This window comes from Grammomys surdaster, unplaced genomic scaffold (assembly GCF_004785775.1).
Source record: "Grammomys surdaster isolate TR1022 unplaced genomic scaffold, NIH_TR_1.0 173, whole genome shotgun sequence".
Taxonomy (NCBI): Eukaryota; Metazoa; Chordata; class Mammalia; order Rodentia; family Muridae; genus Grammomys; species Grammomys surdaster.
Window position 1 is genome coordinate 1,397,720 of NW_021604621.1, and position 16,214 is coordinate 1,413,933.

General features: G+C 38.7%; 1 protein-coding gene across 2 annotated transcripts in view; it reads left to right on the forward strand.

Moving 5' to 3' along the window:
* Mid2 (midline 2) overlaps nucleotides 1-15,627 on the forward strand; it is a 96,517-nt gene extending 80,890 nt beyond the window's left edge. For both annotated transcript variants that reach the window (XM_028767486.1, XM_028767487.1), the window contains exons 8-10: nucleotides 9,039-9,200; nucleotides 10,751-10,958; nucleotides 11,326-15,627. In XM_028767486.1, the coding sequence (XP_028623319.1) occupies nucleotides 9,039-9,200; nucleotides 10,751-10,958; nucleotides 11,326-11,728 (773 nt within the window). In that variant the 3' untranslated portion in view covers nucleotides 11,729-15,627. The remainder of the gene's footprint in view (nucleotides 1-9,038; nucleotides 9,201-10,750; nucleotides 10,959-11,325) is intronic.
* The last annotated feature ends 587 nt before the right edge of the window (nucleotides 15,628-16,214 follow it).

The following is a 16,214-nucleotide window of genomic DNA, read 5'->3' on the forward strand; positions in this document are numbered from 1 at the left end:
CTCTCTCCCTCTCTCCCTCTCTCCCTCTCTCCCTCTCTCCCTCTCTCTCTTCCTTCCACTTCATTATCATGAAAAAAATTCCATTCAAAGACCATTGCTTCCTTTTTTCTATCTATTTGTGTCTATGAACATGTAGATCAATCTTCTACTCTGTAATTCTTCTCTTCGCTATTTCTGCATTTCCACAATAAATCCAGTAACTATAAAAGCATGATGGAGCTAGGTACAGAGGCTCATGCTGGTAATCCCAACATGCAGGAAATCGAGGCAATAGAATTGTAATTCCAAGACCTGTCTCAAAACAACAACAGCAGCAGCAGCAACAACCAAAACCAAACCCAACCAAACAAAAAGCAGTATTAGTGGGCCACAAAGTTAAAGATGTTCAAAAGGCTGTATCAGCCTGCATATTAAGATGGTTTCACCTCCTAGTGAACTGGAGCAAGATCAGGTGCAGTAGGAACTTAACTGATGGGTTGCAGTCAGTAGGAATTAAGCAGAAAGGTTCCCCTCACTTCACTGGGGGGAAGGGGAAGCGATGGAATCTAAGTAGAATCAAAGCTGAATTCAAGCAGTTGCATTGGCAAAGCTGCAAAATAATGTTTTCTTTTACTTTGCATTTATGTCTATCTTCACAGACCAGCATGAATAGATTTTATTCAAATAAACCCTCCTTATGGGCTTTCTTTTCCTAGTTGGTGAAAATATTGGGGCAGACTTCTGGTTTTTTGACAGTTCTGGGGTAGAGAGGTGAGGGGACATTTAGGAGTAAAATATTTTAAAAACACTTGCCTCCTACAGCTCCAGTGTCAGCCCCTTGGCTTATAGCCATTGTTCCTGGGCATTTCTTCAGAGTATGAAGTCACAAGCTCTAAGGCCTTACTATAAATTTCTTCTTACAGTATACCCTGTAAGTTCTGGAAGCCAGTATTAAATAGAGGACCTGTCCTTAGCTTCAGGATAGGGGAAGAATAATCATTTCCCAGAAGTGAGAATAGGTTCAAGATATAACAAACCTAAAAATGAATTATCACCTCTGTTTTCAAACCTCCAGCATCCTTTGTAATTGAAGGCCTAAAGGAGTTGCTACTAATGACAAGGTTATAAGCATCTTAGAGTTGGAATGGCCTGTAGAAGATATCTGGTCTAATCTTCTCTTCTTCTACCCACAAGTAAATAATCTTTGCTTGAATGTTGCTAGTGAGGAAATGTTCATTTTTCATGAAAGCAGTCATTTGATTGCTGGACAGCTATAAATGATCTCCAGTGCTTCCATAGAGGAGGCCTGTTGCTCTTTGTAAATGACAAGGACAGAAGTAAGCTGTGTGCATTATGCTTTGCCATTCACACATCTGTTATCCCATTTAGTCTTCATGTGCTCTTAGCCTTCAGAGATTGTATTGATCCAATTTTTATACAAGACATTGGTGCTGGTGTTAAGTGATTTTCCCAAGGACACAGAACTCAAAAAGGATGGGATTGAGATCAGAACCTGTGACTGTCAGATTTCAAGCTTGAGGTTTCTTAATTAAGCTTTCTGTGCATTGTTAACGAACACTCCATCTTTCACGTACCAGTTGTTCGGGTATTTTAGGTAACTCATGTGGAAATACTAAATTTGCTCATTTTTATGACTCAACCTTCTTAGTTTTTACAGTTGCTCCTCATACCTTCTGGTTTTCAGGGCTTCTATCATCATGAGATGTGTTTTATGGACAGTCTTCTGTTGGTCAAAGTACTTTTAAAATATGCATTGTGTCAAAAGTGGATATAAGTACTCTGAAGGTGTTTTGACTTTCCCAAAGGATATCTTTTATTTTTTTCTCCTCTGAGATGGGCTAGTAGCTCAGGCTGTCCTTCAATTTCTGTGTAGTAGAGAGTGACCTCGAACTTCTGAGTCTTCTGTTACCACTGCCTGAGTGCTGGGATTATAGGCATGTACTGCCATACTCAGTTTATGTAGTGCTGGAGGTAGAATCTAGGGCTTTCTTCATACTAGGCAAACACTGAACCAACTCAAGTGTGCCCCCAGTCAATGGGTTATATTTCTTGTACATGAGCTTCTGCTCTCTTGATCTGTACCTTTCTTGGCAGCCACGTTGATTACTGAATGTTCACTGAGCCTATAATTAACTGAGATTCCTATGTATGGTGAGTTCTGTCTCTACATAGTTCAAACTCAATACCTTTGACTTTCTGCTTGTGACATTTTGTCTTGTCATCTTGATTCTGCATCAAGTCGTGCCTGGCTCCTCTTCAAGCTGGTTTCTGTTTTTCCTTACATTTGCTTTTCCTCTCAGCCTGGCTTCTGTGCTTTGAAACATTGACAGAAAAGTTTAGTAGGCTATGACAAAAAGCAAAGCCTTGCAGCAAAGAGTCAGACTACAATAAGTACTTTGTTTTTAGATGAGTCTTTCCTCTGTAGCCCCAGCTGGCCTGGAACTCACTGTGTAGATCAAATTGGCCTGGAATTCAGAGATCCCCTTGACTCTGCTCCCTGAGTACTGGATTAAAGGCAATGGGCAACCATTTTACTAGAAAAAATATTATGCTGATTCAGAGTCCTGGTCTAATCAGCCACTCAGGCCTGCCAAGGCTGACTGAACTCCAGTGCTGACAGCTACTTTCTCTTGAGACATTTTCACATTGTCATTATCTAGAAACTCCTTTACTTCTTCCTTTCACCCTTTCTCCTTCCTTCCTTCCTTCCTTCCTTCCTTCCTTCCTTCCTTCCTTCCTTCCTTCCTTCCTTTCCTCCCTCCCTGCCTCCCTTCCTTCCCTCTCTTCTTTCTCCTCCCTCATCCTATTTTTTCTTTTGTTTTCTTTTTGTTTTGAGGCAGGTTTTTGCTATGGAACCCTGGTTTACCTGTGATTCATAGTAATCTTCTTGCCTAAGACTCCCAGAGAACAAGGATTATAGGCATATGTCACCCTACCTGGTCAAAAAATATCTTTCTTGCAGATTTAAGTTAAGTCAAAAGCGGTGGCTGTCCCCCCCCCCATTCAAACTTTCCCCCTTGATTCCAAGCTTTCCTACCATCTCTTCTCAATTTGAAATGATCACAATCAATAAGGTTCCAGGCGATACTCTTAGCTGAATGAGAATTCCAACAGATCCTTTTGGTTCAGTGTTTTCCTTTGCATTACAAAATCATTGGATGTAATATTTATTTGGTCAGGCAGTCTATAGCACATTGCCACAAGGATAGAACTTTACCAATTTATCTTTTGAGTAATGCAATTGTCTCTATCACACATGTTCACCCTGTCTGTTACATTTCCATATTTTGGCACTTTTTTTGTTGAATACGAGGTGTATTTTTATTTCCATAATTCATGTATAGGTCCCATTGCACCAAGTCTTACTGATACCCACAGAATAATATATTCACCTTTATACCCTTAGGGCTAATAGCTAGGGAGATAGTTCAGCACATAAAGTGTGAGAATCTGAGTTCAGTCCCCAGAACTTATGTAAATACATCTCAACATGGTGGCACTACAATCCCAATGCTGAAAAGGCTTGCTGGCCAGACAGCCTAGCCCACTTGATTAGTTCCAAGCCACTGAGAGACTATATCAGAAAAAAAGTAGACTGTGCCTTGTCGGCCAATGCTGTATTCTTGCCAAGCAGCCCATTTCTTTGTCCTTGGCCCATGTCAGATTCTTGCCAGGCAGCCCCAAAAGCTCTCTGCCTCTCCCCCTTTTTAATTTCATAAACAAGACTGACCCTGTCTTAGGTCATTCTGACAAGAATGCATCCCTTTCCTGTCATGGAATATGCATTATCAAAAGCAATGCACTTCTGTCTTAGGTTGGTAAGGCTCTGTGCAGAATATTACCAATCCTTGGCTTGCCAGCCTGTTAATTTAATAACTCTGTCTGGGGTCCATTTTCAGTTTCAAGCCATGTACTTTATATTGGCTGAGTCTTGCTCAGAAGATGACAAGCTTGCTGTCTTCTGGCTCTTAAACTATTCCTGCTTCCTCTTCTTCATTGTTCCCTAATCCTTTACACATCTGTCGACTTTTAGAAATTTAATCACTGTGTTCCTTGACTTTTAAAATTATGTACTACTGTGTTTTTTCTTTCACTACCAATAAGTTATCTGTATAGTGGTGCTTCAAAATCATACAAAATATCCTGCTTCTTCCTTAACACTGTCTCTCCCCACTCTTAACCCTGATTGAGCATCAACTGATGATGTTTGTTCTATGCAGTGTTTAGATGATGATTGTGAAATGATAGTTTCCCATCTGAGGACTCTCTCCCACACTTACAAATAGTCACTCAATATTCTGTGTAGCAAGAGCCTCTCTCCCTGTTTCATCTTTTTTATTTATTCATCAGGAGAGACTCACGGATGCATTTTCATCAATGATTTAGAATTCTTTAGTACCTTCATTTTTCTTGTGTAAATGTCCCAGATTTAGCCAGTGAGAGCCTTTCAAGACATTTCTAGGGTTTGTGTGATATTTTCCTGTCCTTTTTGTGGGCATTTTGTTTGCTTTCTGGCTTACCAAAAATATTGTAGAGTCACTTTAACTTTATCCTGTCCAAACCTTCAAATCAGCTATTTTCCCAGGAGCTCTGGTTACTTTTAGTAGGACAATGATATTAAAAACTAAAAAAAAAAACCCTTTAGAAGTATATATATATATGCATATATATATATGTGTGTATATATATATACATGCATATATATGCATGTATATATATATACACACATACACACACGTGCACACACACACACACAAGAAATATACTAAATTGTTACTTCTCTATTGCTATGATAATGTGCCACCACCATACAACTTATAGACGAAGGGTTTATTTGGACTTATGGTTCCAGTGGCTTAGAATCTGATGGCATAGCTAAAGTATGGCAGCAGGCTGCTATCAGGCTGATAGCTCACATCTTGAACTGCAAACAGGAAGCCAAGAAAGGGAACTCTGAATGGCACATGGCTTTTTAAAAGCCCAGTGACATACTTCTTACAGCAAGATTACATTTCCCTAAATCTATCCAGACGGTGACACCAACTGGGGACCAAATATTCAAATATCTGAGTCTATAGGGAGATTCTCATTCAAAACACCGCATATGCATATGTGCATACACTTCATATGTGTATATCTATTTGCAAATATGAAAACATAAGTGCCTGTTAGTATTCATGTGAGGTTGGTTACATGACCTCCTGAGGATACCAGAATCTGGAAATTCTCAGATCCCTGCATAAAATGCTATAATATTTGCATACAACCTATAGCCATCTTCCAGTGTCTGTTAAATCATTTCTAGACTATTTATGCTATCTGGTAAAATATAAATTCTGTAAATAGCTATTATGTTATTAAGGTTGAAGGATCATGAATTGAAGGACAGCCTAGTCTAGATAGGAAATTTCAGGCCAGCCTGGGTTATACGGTAAGATCTTGTCTTAAATCTTTAAATCTGTAGTTTTGAGGGTCTGGAGAGATGGCTCAGTGATTAAGAGTACTAGCTGTTTTTACTGAGGACCTAGACTCATTTCCCAGCATTCACATGGCAACTTTCTCAAGTTTCAGGGGATTTGACATTCTCTTCTAGTCTCTGTGGGTACTCCATACACATGTGTGGGTGCATATATATACATGTAGGCAAAACACCCACAAAATAAAAATAAATATTTTTAAGAGCACATTAAAATCTGTAGTTGGTTGAATCCTTGAATGCAGAATGCACAGATAAAGGTGGGCAAACTGTACACATTTTAGAAGTCATACAGTGCTCTGTGAGAAGCTTTACTGGAGGATCCATAACACACACACACACACACACATACACACACACACACACACACACACACACACACACACACAGAGTATACTCACCCCAGAAATTGAATCCACAATAGACCAAAGAAATGATTGCACCATTGTCTAACTTGCTGAATCAATGAATTTTTATTGGAGTAAATAATAAGAGTATGAGTAAAAGATTACTTGGAAAAACAGGGCTGGCTCAAAAAAGCAACTGTACCACCAAAAATGAGTCATGGCTTAGGAAAGTTGCAAGCCTGGAGCTCTCAGCACAGCTCGCAGGCACAGCTCAGTGGTCTCTCCTCCACACCTTGGCTGCTCTAAGTCTCCCCCCCCAGCAGTTGTTTACTCCTTTTATAGAACTGCCAGGGTGAGGGCAAGAAGCTAGAGAATCTTCCAAGTACCATTCCTTTTCCCTAGACATGTGCTGTATTATTTATCTCCTGGGTCTCATGAGCCTCCAGATTTCTCCTGGAGGGAGTTTGAAATAGGAGGAAACTGCAGCCCAATATGCAGCCCTATCAAGACCAGCCACTTCGAATTCGTCTCCACAAGTTCTTTCTTGCCTTCTCTCATTCCATATGCATGTTCTGTTCTCCACAGTACAAAGTTTTGGGTCACAAGAACATCAATAGGTATTTGCTCAACCCTGTAACAGGCTAAAGTATTTTCAGAATTGATTTGCCCAGGGGCTCAGTATGTAGTTGCATGGAGGAGTACTTAAGCAGTTCTTCCTTCATCTGTATGCTTTATGGTCATTACTCCTTTAAAATGTAGTGGCGTTAATTTGGTTCAGTTTGTCTTTAGTCCTATCTTTCCCCCCCTTTTCTGTTGATTTAATTTTAACCTTTTGAATTTCTATGTAATTTTTGAATGTGAAATTAGAATTTATAGATTTAGTTTTAATTTTTACATTTATTTTAATGAAATTTTTCCTAAAAGGGAAATATACAAAAATGTATACTCAGGAAAATTGCCTGGTATCCCTTTTCCTTTTTCCCTCCACCCTCATCATTTGTAAGTGACCAACTTTGTGATTGTTTTGGTTATCGTTGACACTGTTAGTTTTTGGAAGTCCTAGAAAATGTAATATCATTTATTATTTACGTTTCTCCAAAATAGTATAGAATATATATGATCTTTTGTAATTAGACTTTTTCAGTTGACAGTATTTCCTGGAAATCATTCCCCATCAGCTCATAGAGAGCATCCTCAGTCTTTTTGTACAGCTACATAGTACTTCACATGTAGAATATTTGTAGCTTTTATTTTTTTAATTTTTGAGAGACTGCGGTTTCCTCTTTGTGATAACGGTTTTCCTGTGATATGTTGCCCATACTGTCCAATGGTAAACAGCTAAGAACAAGTCTTGTTCTGGCTCTTATCCTTTTTTCACAAGAAGACAAGAGTCACTTAATATATCAATCAATTTTTTAATTTATTTAATTCTGTTTTATATGCATTGATGTGAGGGAGTCCCTGGAAATGGAGTGACAGACAGTTGTGAGCTGCCATCTGGGTGCTGGGAATTGAACCTGAGGAAGAGCCATCTCTCCAGCTCCTCTCAGTCAATGCTTTGTCCTATTTCTGTAGTACACCTTTTTGTTTCCTCATTACAATTTTTGGGGTTTTTTTGGTTGTTTGATATTTTGAGATAGCCTTGGCTGAGCCTGGAAGTTGCTCTATAGTTAAGGCTGACCATGAAAGTCTGATCCTCCTGCCTCTATTTCTGAGGTGCTGGGCTTACAAGGTATGTACCACCATGCTCAAATTATATCTCATTTTTTAGTATTAATTTAGGCCTTTTCTACATACCTTGAGTTAATTATAAATTTTTTGATCAAATCCCTTGTAAAATATTCACAATACTATTTCTAATTTCCAATCTCACTCAATGCTTCATTAGAACGCTATAAAAATGATTTAAATTGGTCCTCACTTTCCATGCCCTTTTCTTCCAATCTTCAAGTAGAATTGTATTTTTAAAAATGTTAAATGAACTGAGAAACAGATAACAGAAGAGAGAAGCCAAAAAGAAAAAAGCCAATCAGAATAGAGTATCACTATTCATTTTACCAAAATCTAGCCAAATACTTACTTTTAATTAAATATATTTCGTCCTGTTTAAGTCACTATATCTGTAATCTCAAGATTATTTTCAAAGGCAAAAGCACTCTTGAGGTCCTTTTCCCTGCTTGGGCAGAAAGAAAAACCTTTAGGATAATAATATAATTCTGGACAATGTGACTCAAGAAGAATGTAAAATTGAAGAGGTAAAAAATAAAACCCCAACCAACCAAACAAAGAAACAAACAAACAAAAAACCCAGACGACATCTTATCATGTTTGTCATGTTAGCTTGGCTTCTTTTGAAGTCCAGCAAATTTGGAAAGGAAGGGTGAAGATGAGGTGGAAAGGCAGAGTGGTATGGCTTTGAAAGTCTCGCTATCGGGCTGGAGAGATGGCTCAGGGGTTAAGAGCACTGACTGCTCTTCCAGAGGTCCTGAGTTCAATTCCCAGCAACCACATGGTGGCTCACAACCATCTGTAATGGGATCTGACGCCCTCTTCTGGTGTGTCTGAAGACAGCTACAGTGTGCTCATATAAATAAAATAAATCTTAAAAAAAAAAAAGAAAGTCTCGCTATCTATCATACAGGGACAAAGACATATTATCATTTACCCCCCACACAGTGATGCAGTGCATAGATCACTGGAATAGGATAAAAAGATAAAAGCCTCATCTATGACCACAGGCAAGTCACTTTCCTTCCATTATTGTTTATTCTGAAAAATGAAGGAAATTCATGTCTAGGTGTCCTTTCTGCTCTGAGTTTTCATGATACTGAGTTCTGTAAGGAAATTTTCCATCCATCCAAGGCCAGATTCAGTTCACACAGAAACAGACTTGAGTGGTAAAGATCCTGAGAGTCCATAACTGTGAGGATTCTACTGTTTGGAATACTGACCATTCTTGTGTTCTTTGGCAGAAAAACAATATACCCTAGTTTTTGTCTGTGGCTGTTAGATGCCAGAAGCCTGGCACAAGTCTAAGTGCATGGGAAAAAATAATTAGTGGAATCATAAGTGCCAGTTCATCTCACTATATCTTTCAAGGCTCAAAAGAAAATGAATTCACTTGGGTGGGTTATAATTGATTTTCAGTGTATTTTTTAAAATCCTGACTATTTTTTACCTGTTGGTTGATGTCTTTGTCTTTTCCTACTTCACAGGTCTATACAATTCAGTGGATAGTTGGATGATTGTGCCCAACATTAAGCAGAACCATTACACAGTTCATGGACTCCAGAGTGGGACACGCTACATCTTTATTGTGAAAGCCATAAATCAAGCAGGCAGCCGGAACAGTGAACCCACCAGACTAAAAACTAACAGTAAGTTGTGGTGATTCCAGGAGGAAAGACTCATTTTCCTCTCCATATCAAGGAGGACAGTTAGCCTGAGTAGACTCCCAGAGCAGTGGCACTGAGCAGAGGGGCTTTGTTGTTGTAGTTTGTACTTTACTTAAAGGATTTGTTGGTGCCCATGGGTGTTTGTGGACTAAGAGATATATAGCATAGCTCATGGCTTGGAACTAAGTTAGGGAAGGTTTTTTCTCTGTCTTCCACCCCGTCTCCCGTGCTTGGGAGAAAATCGAGTTAAAGAGTATTACTTGTGATGATCTAGCAAAGCTCTACCACAGAGAAGCCATATTTTTAGGAGTGTTCTTGATCACAACCAACAGATTTCCGACAAGTTTAAGTGAATAGTTTTTGTTTGTTTTTTTTTTAACTGCCTGTCACACATTATAAGATGTTTGAAGGCAGCCTGCTAATGGCTAATATAGCAGCTCTGAGATTTCATGAAAGTTTGGAGCTCCTTCTTTGTGTATCGGTTCACCCACAAGGCCACAAGATGGCCAGTGCAATCTCTGATGTCATATTTCCCTTCAAGACAGGAAGAAGGGAAAACGTTAGTAATCCTCTAATCAAGAAAGCAAGAGCTTAATCAGAATTTTCTTCTAATCTGCTTGACTTCAGTTTTCTTCTTATTAGCTATCCCTAGCAACAAGGGAGTCTGAGAGATGAGTGAGAGAGAGAGAGAGAAACTAAGGAATGGGTGCTGTATAAACACACAGTTTTTATCACAGAGGCATGCTGCACACTAAAGCTCTTTCGATACTCAGCACTCGGGATCACAGGACAGTGTTTTTGTCGTATGGTTATAAGGGTCTGTAGTGAAGCGTGTGCTATCTTTCATCATCGACGACGGAGCAGCCACTCTAACACAGTTGCCTAATTATATGTGTGCTCCAATTTCAAGAAAGTAAACATCTCCTGTGGCTGAGTTTTTCTCAGCTTTTTTTTCTTTTGTGAGCAATTGCCTCATTAACACAGAGACTTTCCTACCTCAAACATCTCAACACTCCTTAAAAATTTACCTAAATCCCAAACCACTCATGGAAAGAAAACATTCTTTTACTTTTATCAGGCCAACAGTTTAAACTAGATCCCAAAATGGCTCCCAAGAAAGTGAAGCTCTCCAATGATGGATTGAGGAGTGGAGGATGAGAGCTCTCTGAAGCTCTTCCATTTGAGGATGTGAGACTTTGAGTGGTCTCTTTTAATATCATAATATATGATGGGAACGCTTTCTCCTCCATTCTTGGAATGTGACTTCTAGCAAAATGAGATACCCACAGTTTTCACAGAGAGGGAAAATAATGCATGAAGGTTATTCTTTGGGAGGATGACTTCTAGTCTTACTTAGTTGCAAATTGATAATCTTGCCTGCTTTCATAATATAGTTCAAACCACAGCCGACCAACATCATCATGTTGGGGCTCCTCTGCTAATAATGATGGTCCTGGAGGGGAAAGACACAGTTTGTAAGTGTTTCATCATGGTTTCCTCCCACCCTTTTCTTTTACTTTTTTTTTTTTCAGGCCAACCGTTTAAACTAGATCCCAAAATGACTCACAAGAAGTTGAAGATCTCCAATGATGGATTGCAGATGGAGAAGGATGAGAGTTCTCTGAAGAAGAGCCACACTCCGGAGAGATTCAGTGGCACGGGGTGTTATGGGGCAGCAGGAAATATATTCATTGACAGTGGCTGCCACTACTGGGAGGTGGTCATGGGTTCTTCAACATGGTGAGTGGCAGTTTTTTCTTTCCTCCTCTCATCTTCTCTGTTTTTAGGTTCTTAGGAGATTCAATTGTATAGCATAACGAAACTACTAGTAAGTCAGGGTTAAGAGATATTTGATAAGAGTTAGTCCTAGAAAATTTTGCCAGTTTTTAAAAGATAAAATTTTGGAAAATATACTGGCCTAGGAGGTAGGAAGTGCTGTATCATTCTAATTGCTGGCTTTACAAGCTCTGGAAATATTAGCATCCTGTATGCAAGTATAGACACGTTAAGAAAGAAGCACACAGTGAGTCATTCCTAGAGCCTAAACAGTGTCTAGCACAACTCCTATCATTCATAAATGTTTTTTCTGTCTTCTTCACTCTCTTAGGTATGCGATTGGAATTGCCTACAAATCAGCTCCAAAAAATGAGTGGATTGGCAAGAATGCCTCTTCCTGGGTCTTCTCTCGATGCAACAGTAACTTCGTGGTGCGGCATAACAACAAGGAAATGCTGGTGGATGTGCCCCCACAGTTGAAGCGTCTAGGTGTCCTCCTGGATTATGACAACAACATGCTGTCTTTCTATGACCCAGCTAACTCTCTCCATCTTCATACTTTTGATGTTACCTTCATTCTTCCAGTTTGTCCAACATTCACAATCTGGAACAAATCCCTAATGATCCTATCTGGCTTGCCTGCCCCCGATTTTATTGATTATCCTGAGCGGCAGGAATGCAACTGCAGGCCTCAAGAATCCCCTTATGTGTCAGGGATGAAAGCTTGCCATTAAGTGTCAAGAGAGCATGTAAGTCACAAGCTCTCCGGTTCAGCACTTCTTCCCCTCTTAAGCCTTCATTAGGGCTCCATATATGAGATACAAACTAAAGTTCATTGGAAGCACCCGAAATAACTAGATATTATAGATTTAATTTTTGTGCGTTACAACTTATGTTTGAATTCATGTATTGAGTTACTCAGAACAAATTAATCTGAGTCGTCTGGGTCCATGCCACCAGGAAAGAGTTTTAGAGAATATTTCTGTCGTCATCAGAGAATTCAAAATTCCCAGTGATTTGGGAGTATAAATGATACTGTTAGGAATTAGCCTTTCTAGTAATGGCTAGTTTGACCAGGTAGAATTTGCACAGTGTCAAATTATCACTTATTGTCTGTCACTTTTTAATAAACTAACGATCGAGGTGTTTTGAGAACACCAGACATGTGCACATCTATAATATATAACATGACTGAATTCATTTTATGAGCAAAATGACAGATAATTTTATCTATTACATATACATAATAAACTTTAATTTGAATAAAAATAAGAAAAATAAGAAATAATAAATATATGGAAAAGGAAAATAAACAACACTGTTGATTCCTAACCCCTAGGTGAAACATCATGGTTAGTCAGGATTTCTCTCTCCTTCCCTTCCAGGCTTTCTTTCCTCCCTCTTGTCTCACTTGCAAACACATGCAGTCAAGACACAGGAAGTGAGAAGAGCTCTTGGTTAGATGAGGAGAGATCTGGGGACAAGATGGCACAAGAGATGCTAATGCTACATAGAAAATTGATTCTGGTACAAGTGTCTCATGTAGCAAAATATCATTGATATTACTTAATGGAGGAGATTCATCTAAAATGTTAAAAATTGTCATAGAATATTGCAAAGAAATATAGTTTTGTTATTGTCAAATACAAAGTTACTAAACTTAGGCTTAAGGATAGAGTTGCATAATGGAGTTTCTTCAGAATTCGCCTTACTTGAACAGTAAGAATGGAGTGTTACAGGTTCAACAACTATATGCATACAAATGTACTTATATTTCCAGAGGAAGCACTCCCGAAATGCTGTTTTCCTTGATAGATTCAATACTTATTATTTTTGGAATTTTGTTTATACTATTCATTCACTTGTATCCCCTCCATGACAAATAAAAACATAAATTCCATCCTAGTTTTCATCACAGAAATTGAGCTTCACAGTCTGTGATTTCACCAGTTCTGTTGCAGAGATTAATTGGAAATGCCTGAGAAATAGAGCCTTCTTCCAGGAGCTAAATCGACTCTTTGGTACTTGTAAAATGATTACTACTGTGTAAATGTTAAGTGATAGTAGTAGCCATTCCCTGGATTGTATGTAGCCTTGATACAGTGTCAGACGTTAGCCCCTCATTCTACTAGCATGGTGGATTCTTATTTATTAATTTGTTCAATGATTCCACATTGCTTCTACAAGAATGCACATATTACTAAAATGCTGTCCTTGCTGTTAAATGTCTCAGTCTTATGCATAAGAGACAACATATCTTTGTAAATCCCACCTAATGAATGATCCTTTTGGATTATCTACCACAAAAAGCGAGACCCGTGCCAATACAAAAGGAAGGCTCAGATTTACATGTTAGGTAGCAAAGTCAGTTTCTTTAGCTTCAAAGATTATATGTACCGTACAGCTCATTAGGGAATGGGCAGCCTCAGTAAAAGTCAACAGTGCTGGTAGCTGGCGCGTAGTATGATAAAACTTCCAGCCTGGAGATTGAAATAACCCTAGCTTCTCTGCCATTTAACTAGCAGGGTGACCTCAGGAAAGCACTCCTCCAAACCTGTTTCCTCGTCTGTAAAATGATCCCCAGTTTATGGTGTAAAGGTATGAAAAGGTAATGTGTATCAGATGCCTAGCACAGCGCCTGGCGTTCACTATGTGTGTCACCAACATTCATCTCTTCCCCAACACCATTCATTTCTTTTTGTGTCCTTTAAGTTTTAGTCCTGGGAACAAAGCTTTAGTTCCCCATTGTACTTTTGACTGTAGCTTAGACTGTCTTTTCTTCATCCCATCTTCTCTCAGTTAACTAGTGACCCCCGAAATTGGCTTTTGTGGCCTGCTGTGGCACTCCCCTGGCACACTGAGCGCCTTTCCCACCCCAGCAATAATTACACCATGTGGTAGTATTTCTCAGAATGTCATTTTCAGAAGGCCATCCTCTAAACACCCATTTTAGAAGCACTGTTAGTGATTTGTTCCTTAAAACAATTGATTCTTGGCCCCTGCCCCTGATATACTTAATTAAAATATTTGAACATAAGGAAACTTATATTTGGGATAAACTTCTCAGGTTATTCTGAATCACACAAAAGTTTAATGTATAATAATAATCTTCCCTAGAATAAGAATACCTTGGGGGTAAGAACTATGGCTTTTATTGTTGTATTTTTAATACCCAGCACAGTGTCTGGAACAAAGTAGTTGCCTGGCTAATGTTTGTTGAGAGAATGTATGAATGAAGCAATGAATAATCAAAATTGTTCTGTTTGACTGTGATGTCTATTTATGGTATTTGTTACTCTTGGGAGGCAAGTTGGTTACTTATTTAGTCTGTATTGATATTATTTTGTAAATGTACCAGGGCTTATACATACAAATGAACAGTGTTCCAGATTAGCAGTTATCATGGAGAATTGTCTTTGGAGCATGTGGTATCATACTACCAGCTACATTTCATATTTTCATGAACTTCAATGAACATTGTTGTTCTTTGAAGGTAGATTTAAGTTTTTATTACAGGCAGAGTTAAGCCTACTGAATAAACTGAAAATTTAAATGGGGTTTGTGGGAAGCAATAAAGCATGACTCTGAGATGCTAACTTCTGAGGCACGTAATGAAATGCCTTCCAAGGAACAAAGTGGTGGCAGCAAATCACTCAGAGGGCAATGGCGAGTTCTAGACATTACTTCAGTAAATGTAAGACTTTCATAGAACACTGGCAATGGCAGGGACCAGAGGCTAACTCTAGCTAAAGCCAGTTGCGCAAATGGAACATGACCATTTAACATCTTCAAGAAAGATGATTCCGTAAACATGGTTGCTGTTGCTTTACTCGATCTAACTATTCAGAACTTTTTCTCCTAGAAAGTTATTTTCTGTCTGCAATTTATGCTTGTTTCCACTTTTTATATTGTCTTATTAAAGAAAGCACAAACTAAAGCTAAGCTTGTTTTGAGACTACAAAAGAAATTTTAATGCCACATTGATGTTCTTGCTACTTATAAGAGTAACTGCATCTGGCTGTGTTTTTATTATGTAATTCCATTGTGTGTCTTTGGATGCAGTGAAGTTCATATTGTAACAAAATCACTTATATATGCTTTTCAGCTCAAACATTCTAGGTGAATTCTCTCAGTTTACATATTTGTATATGACTACCTGGATGGATCAGCTCATGGATGAACTTTTGAACAAGCTTAGATGCTGGAACCCCTTCTGTCAAGGAATGGAAATGTGAGGCAGGTAGACATGAACCACTCCCACACTTATTTGTAGCTCCTGAAGCCAATTCCAGCCTCAGAGCCATTGGGCTGTATTTGGCTGTGTATTACTACAAGTTGGCCAGATTTATTGCCATCAGGTCAGGCAAAACTGCCTTTTATGGTGTGGTCTGCCAGCTTCAGAAATATGCTGTGTTATTGTTATTGGCTAGAATATTTATTAGACTATTGTTGGACTATTTTTTATCAAATGCTTTACCCCAGGCTTGTTTGTACTGGGAGCTCTGGACCAATAGTGTCTCTCCTAGTAACAGAAATATGAGCATCTGTGGATTACACAGTCTTACCCTCTCTAAAGATCCCAACCCATCCAAATGCTATATTATGAATTAAATAAATATATATGTATTCATGAGTTGTTGGTTGTCTTTTATTGGAATTTAATGGGGAAAGAATAAATGAAAGACAGTCATGAGTTTCCAGAATTTGGTAAATGACTCGGTAAGAGGATTGTGTGCACCAATAAGCATGTAATTGGTAGAGATCTCAGCAACAGAAGATCTAGATCTTAAATTTGAGGTCCAATAATGAAGACTTTGATTTTAGGAGAAGGATATAGTTAATAAACTTAATGAAATCAAGGTCCAAGGTCCAAGGAAACATGATTCATCTAGCTTAAGATATTGTAGCAGAAGGCAAGAACTAAAGAATGATTAACCTCCCATTGCTAGAATCCGTTAATTAAGACCAGAACATGATCACAATCGAATGAGCTGAGTGACATTATTAAACATCAGGTCTGTAGGAGGAGCCTGGGATAGTTAAAAGGCTCTGTGGGCCTGGATTAGCCATGTCCTATTCAGAGTTGCTATTGCACTGAAGCTAAAGGGGAACATGGAGTGAATCAATCAAAGGTAATAGAGAAATGTATTGAAGAAGGTGGTCAGATTAAGAATGCATAGCTCAAAAAACAAGGGGATTAATACACAAAGGAGACAAGAA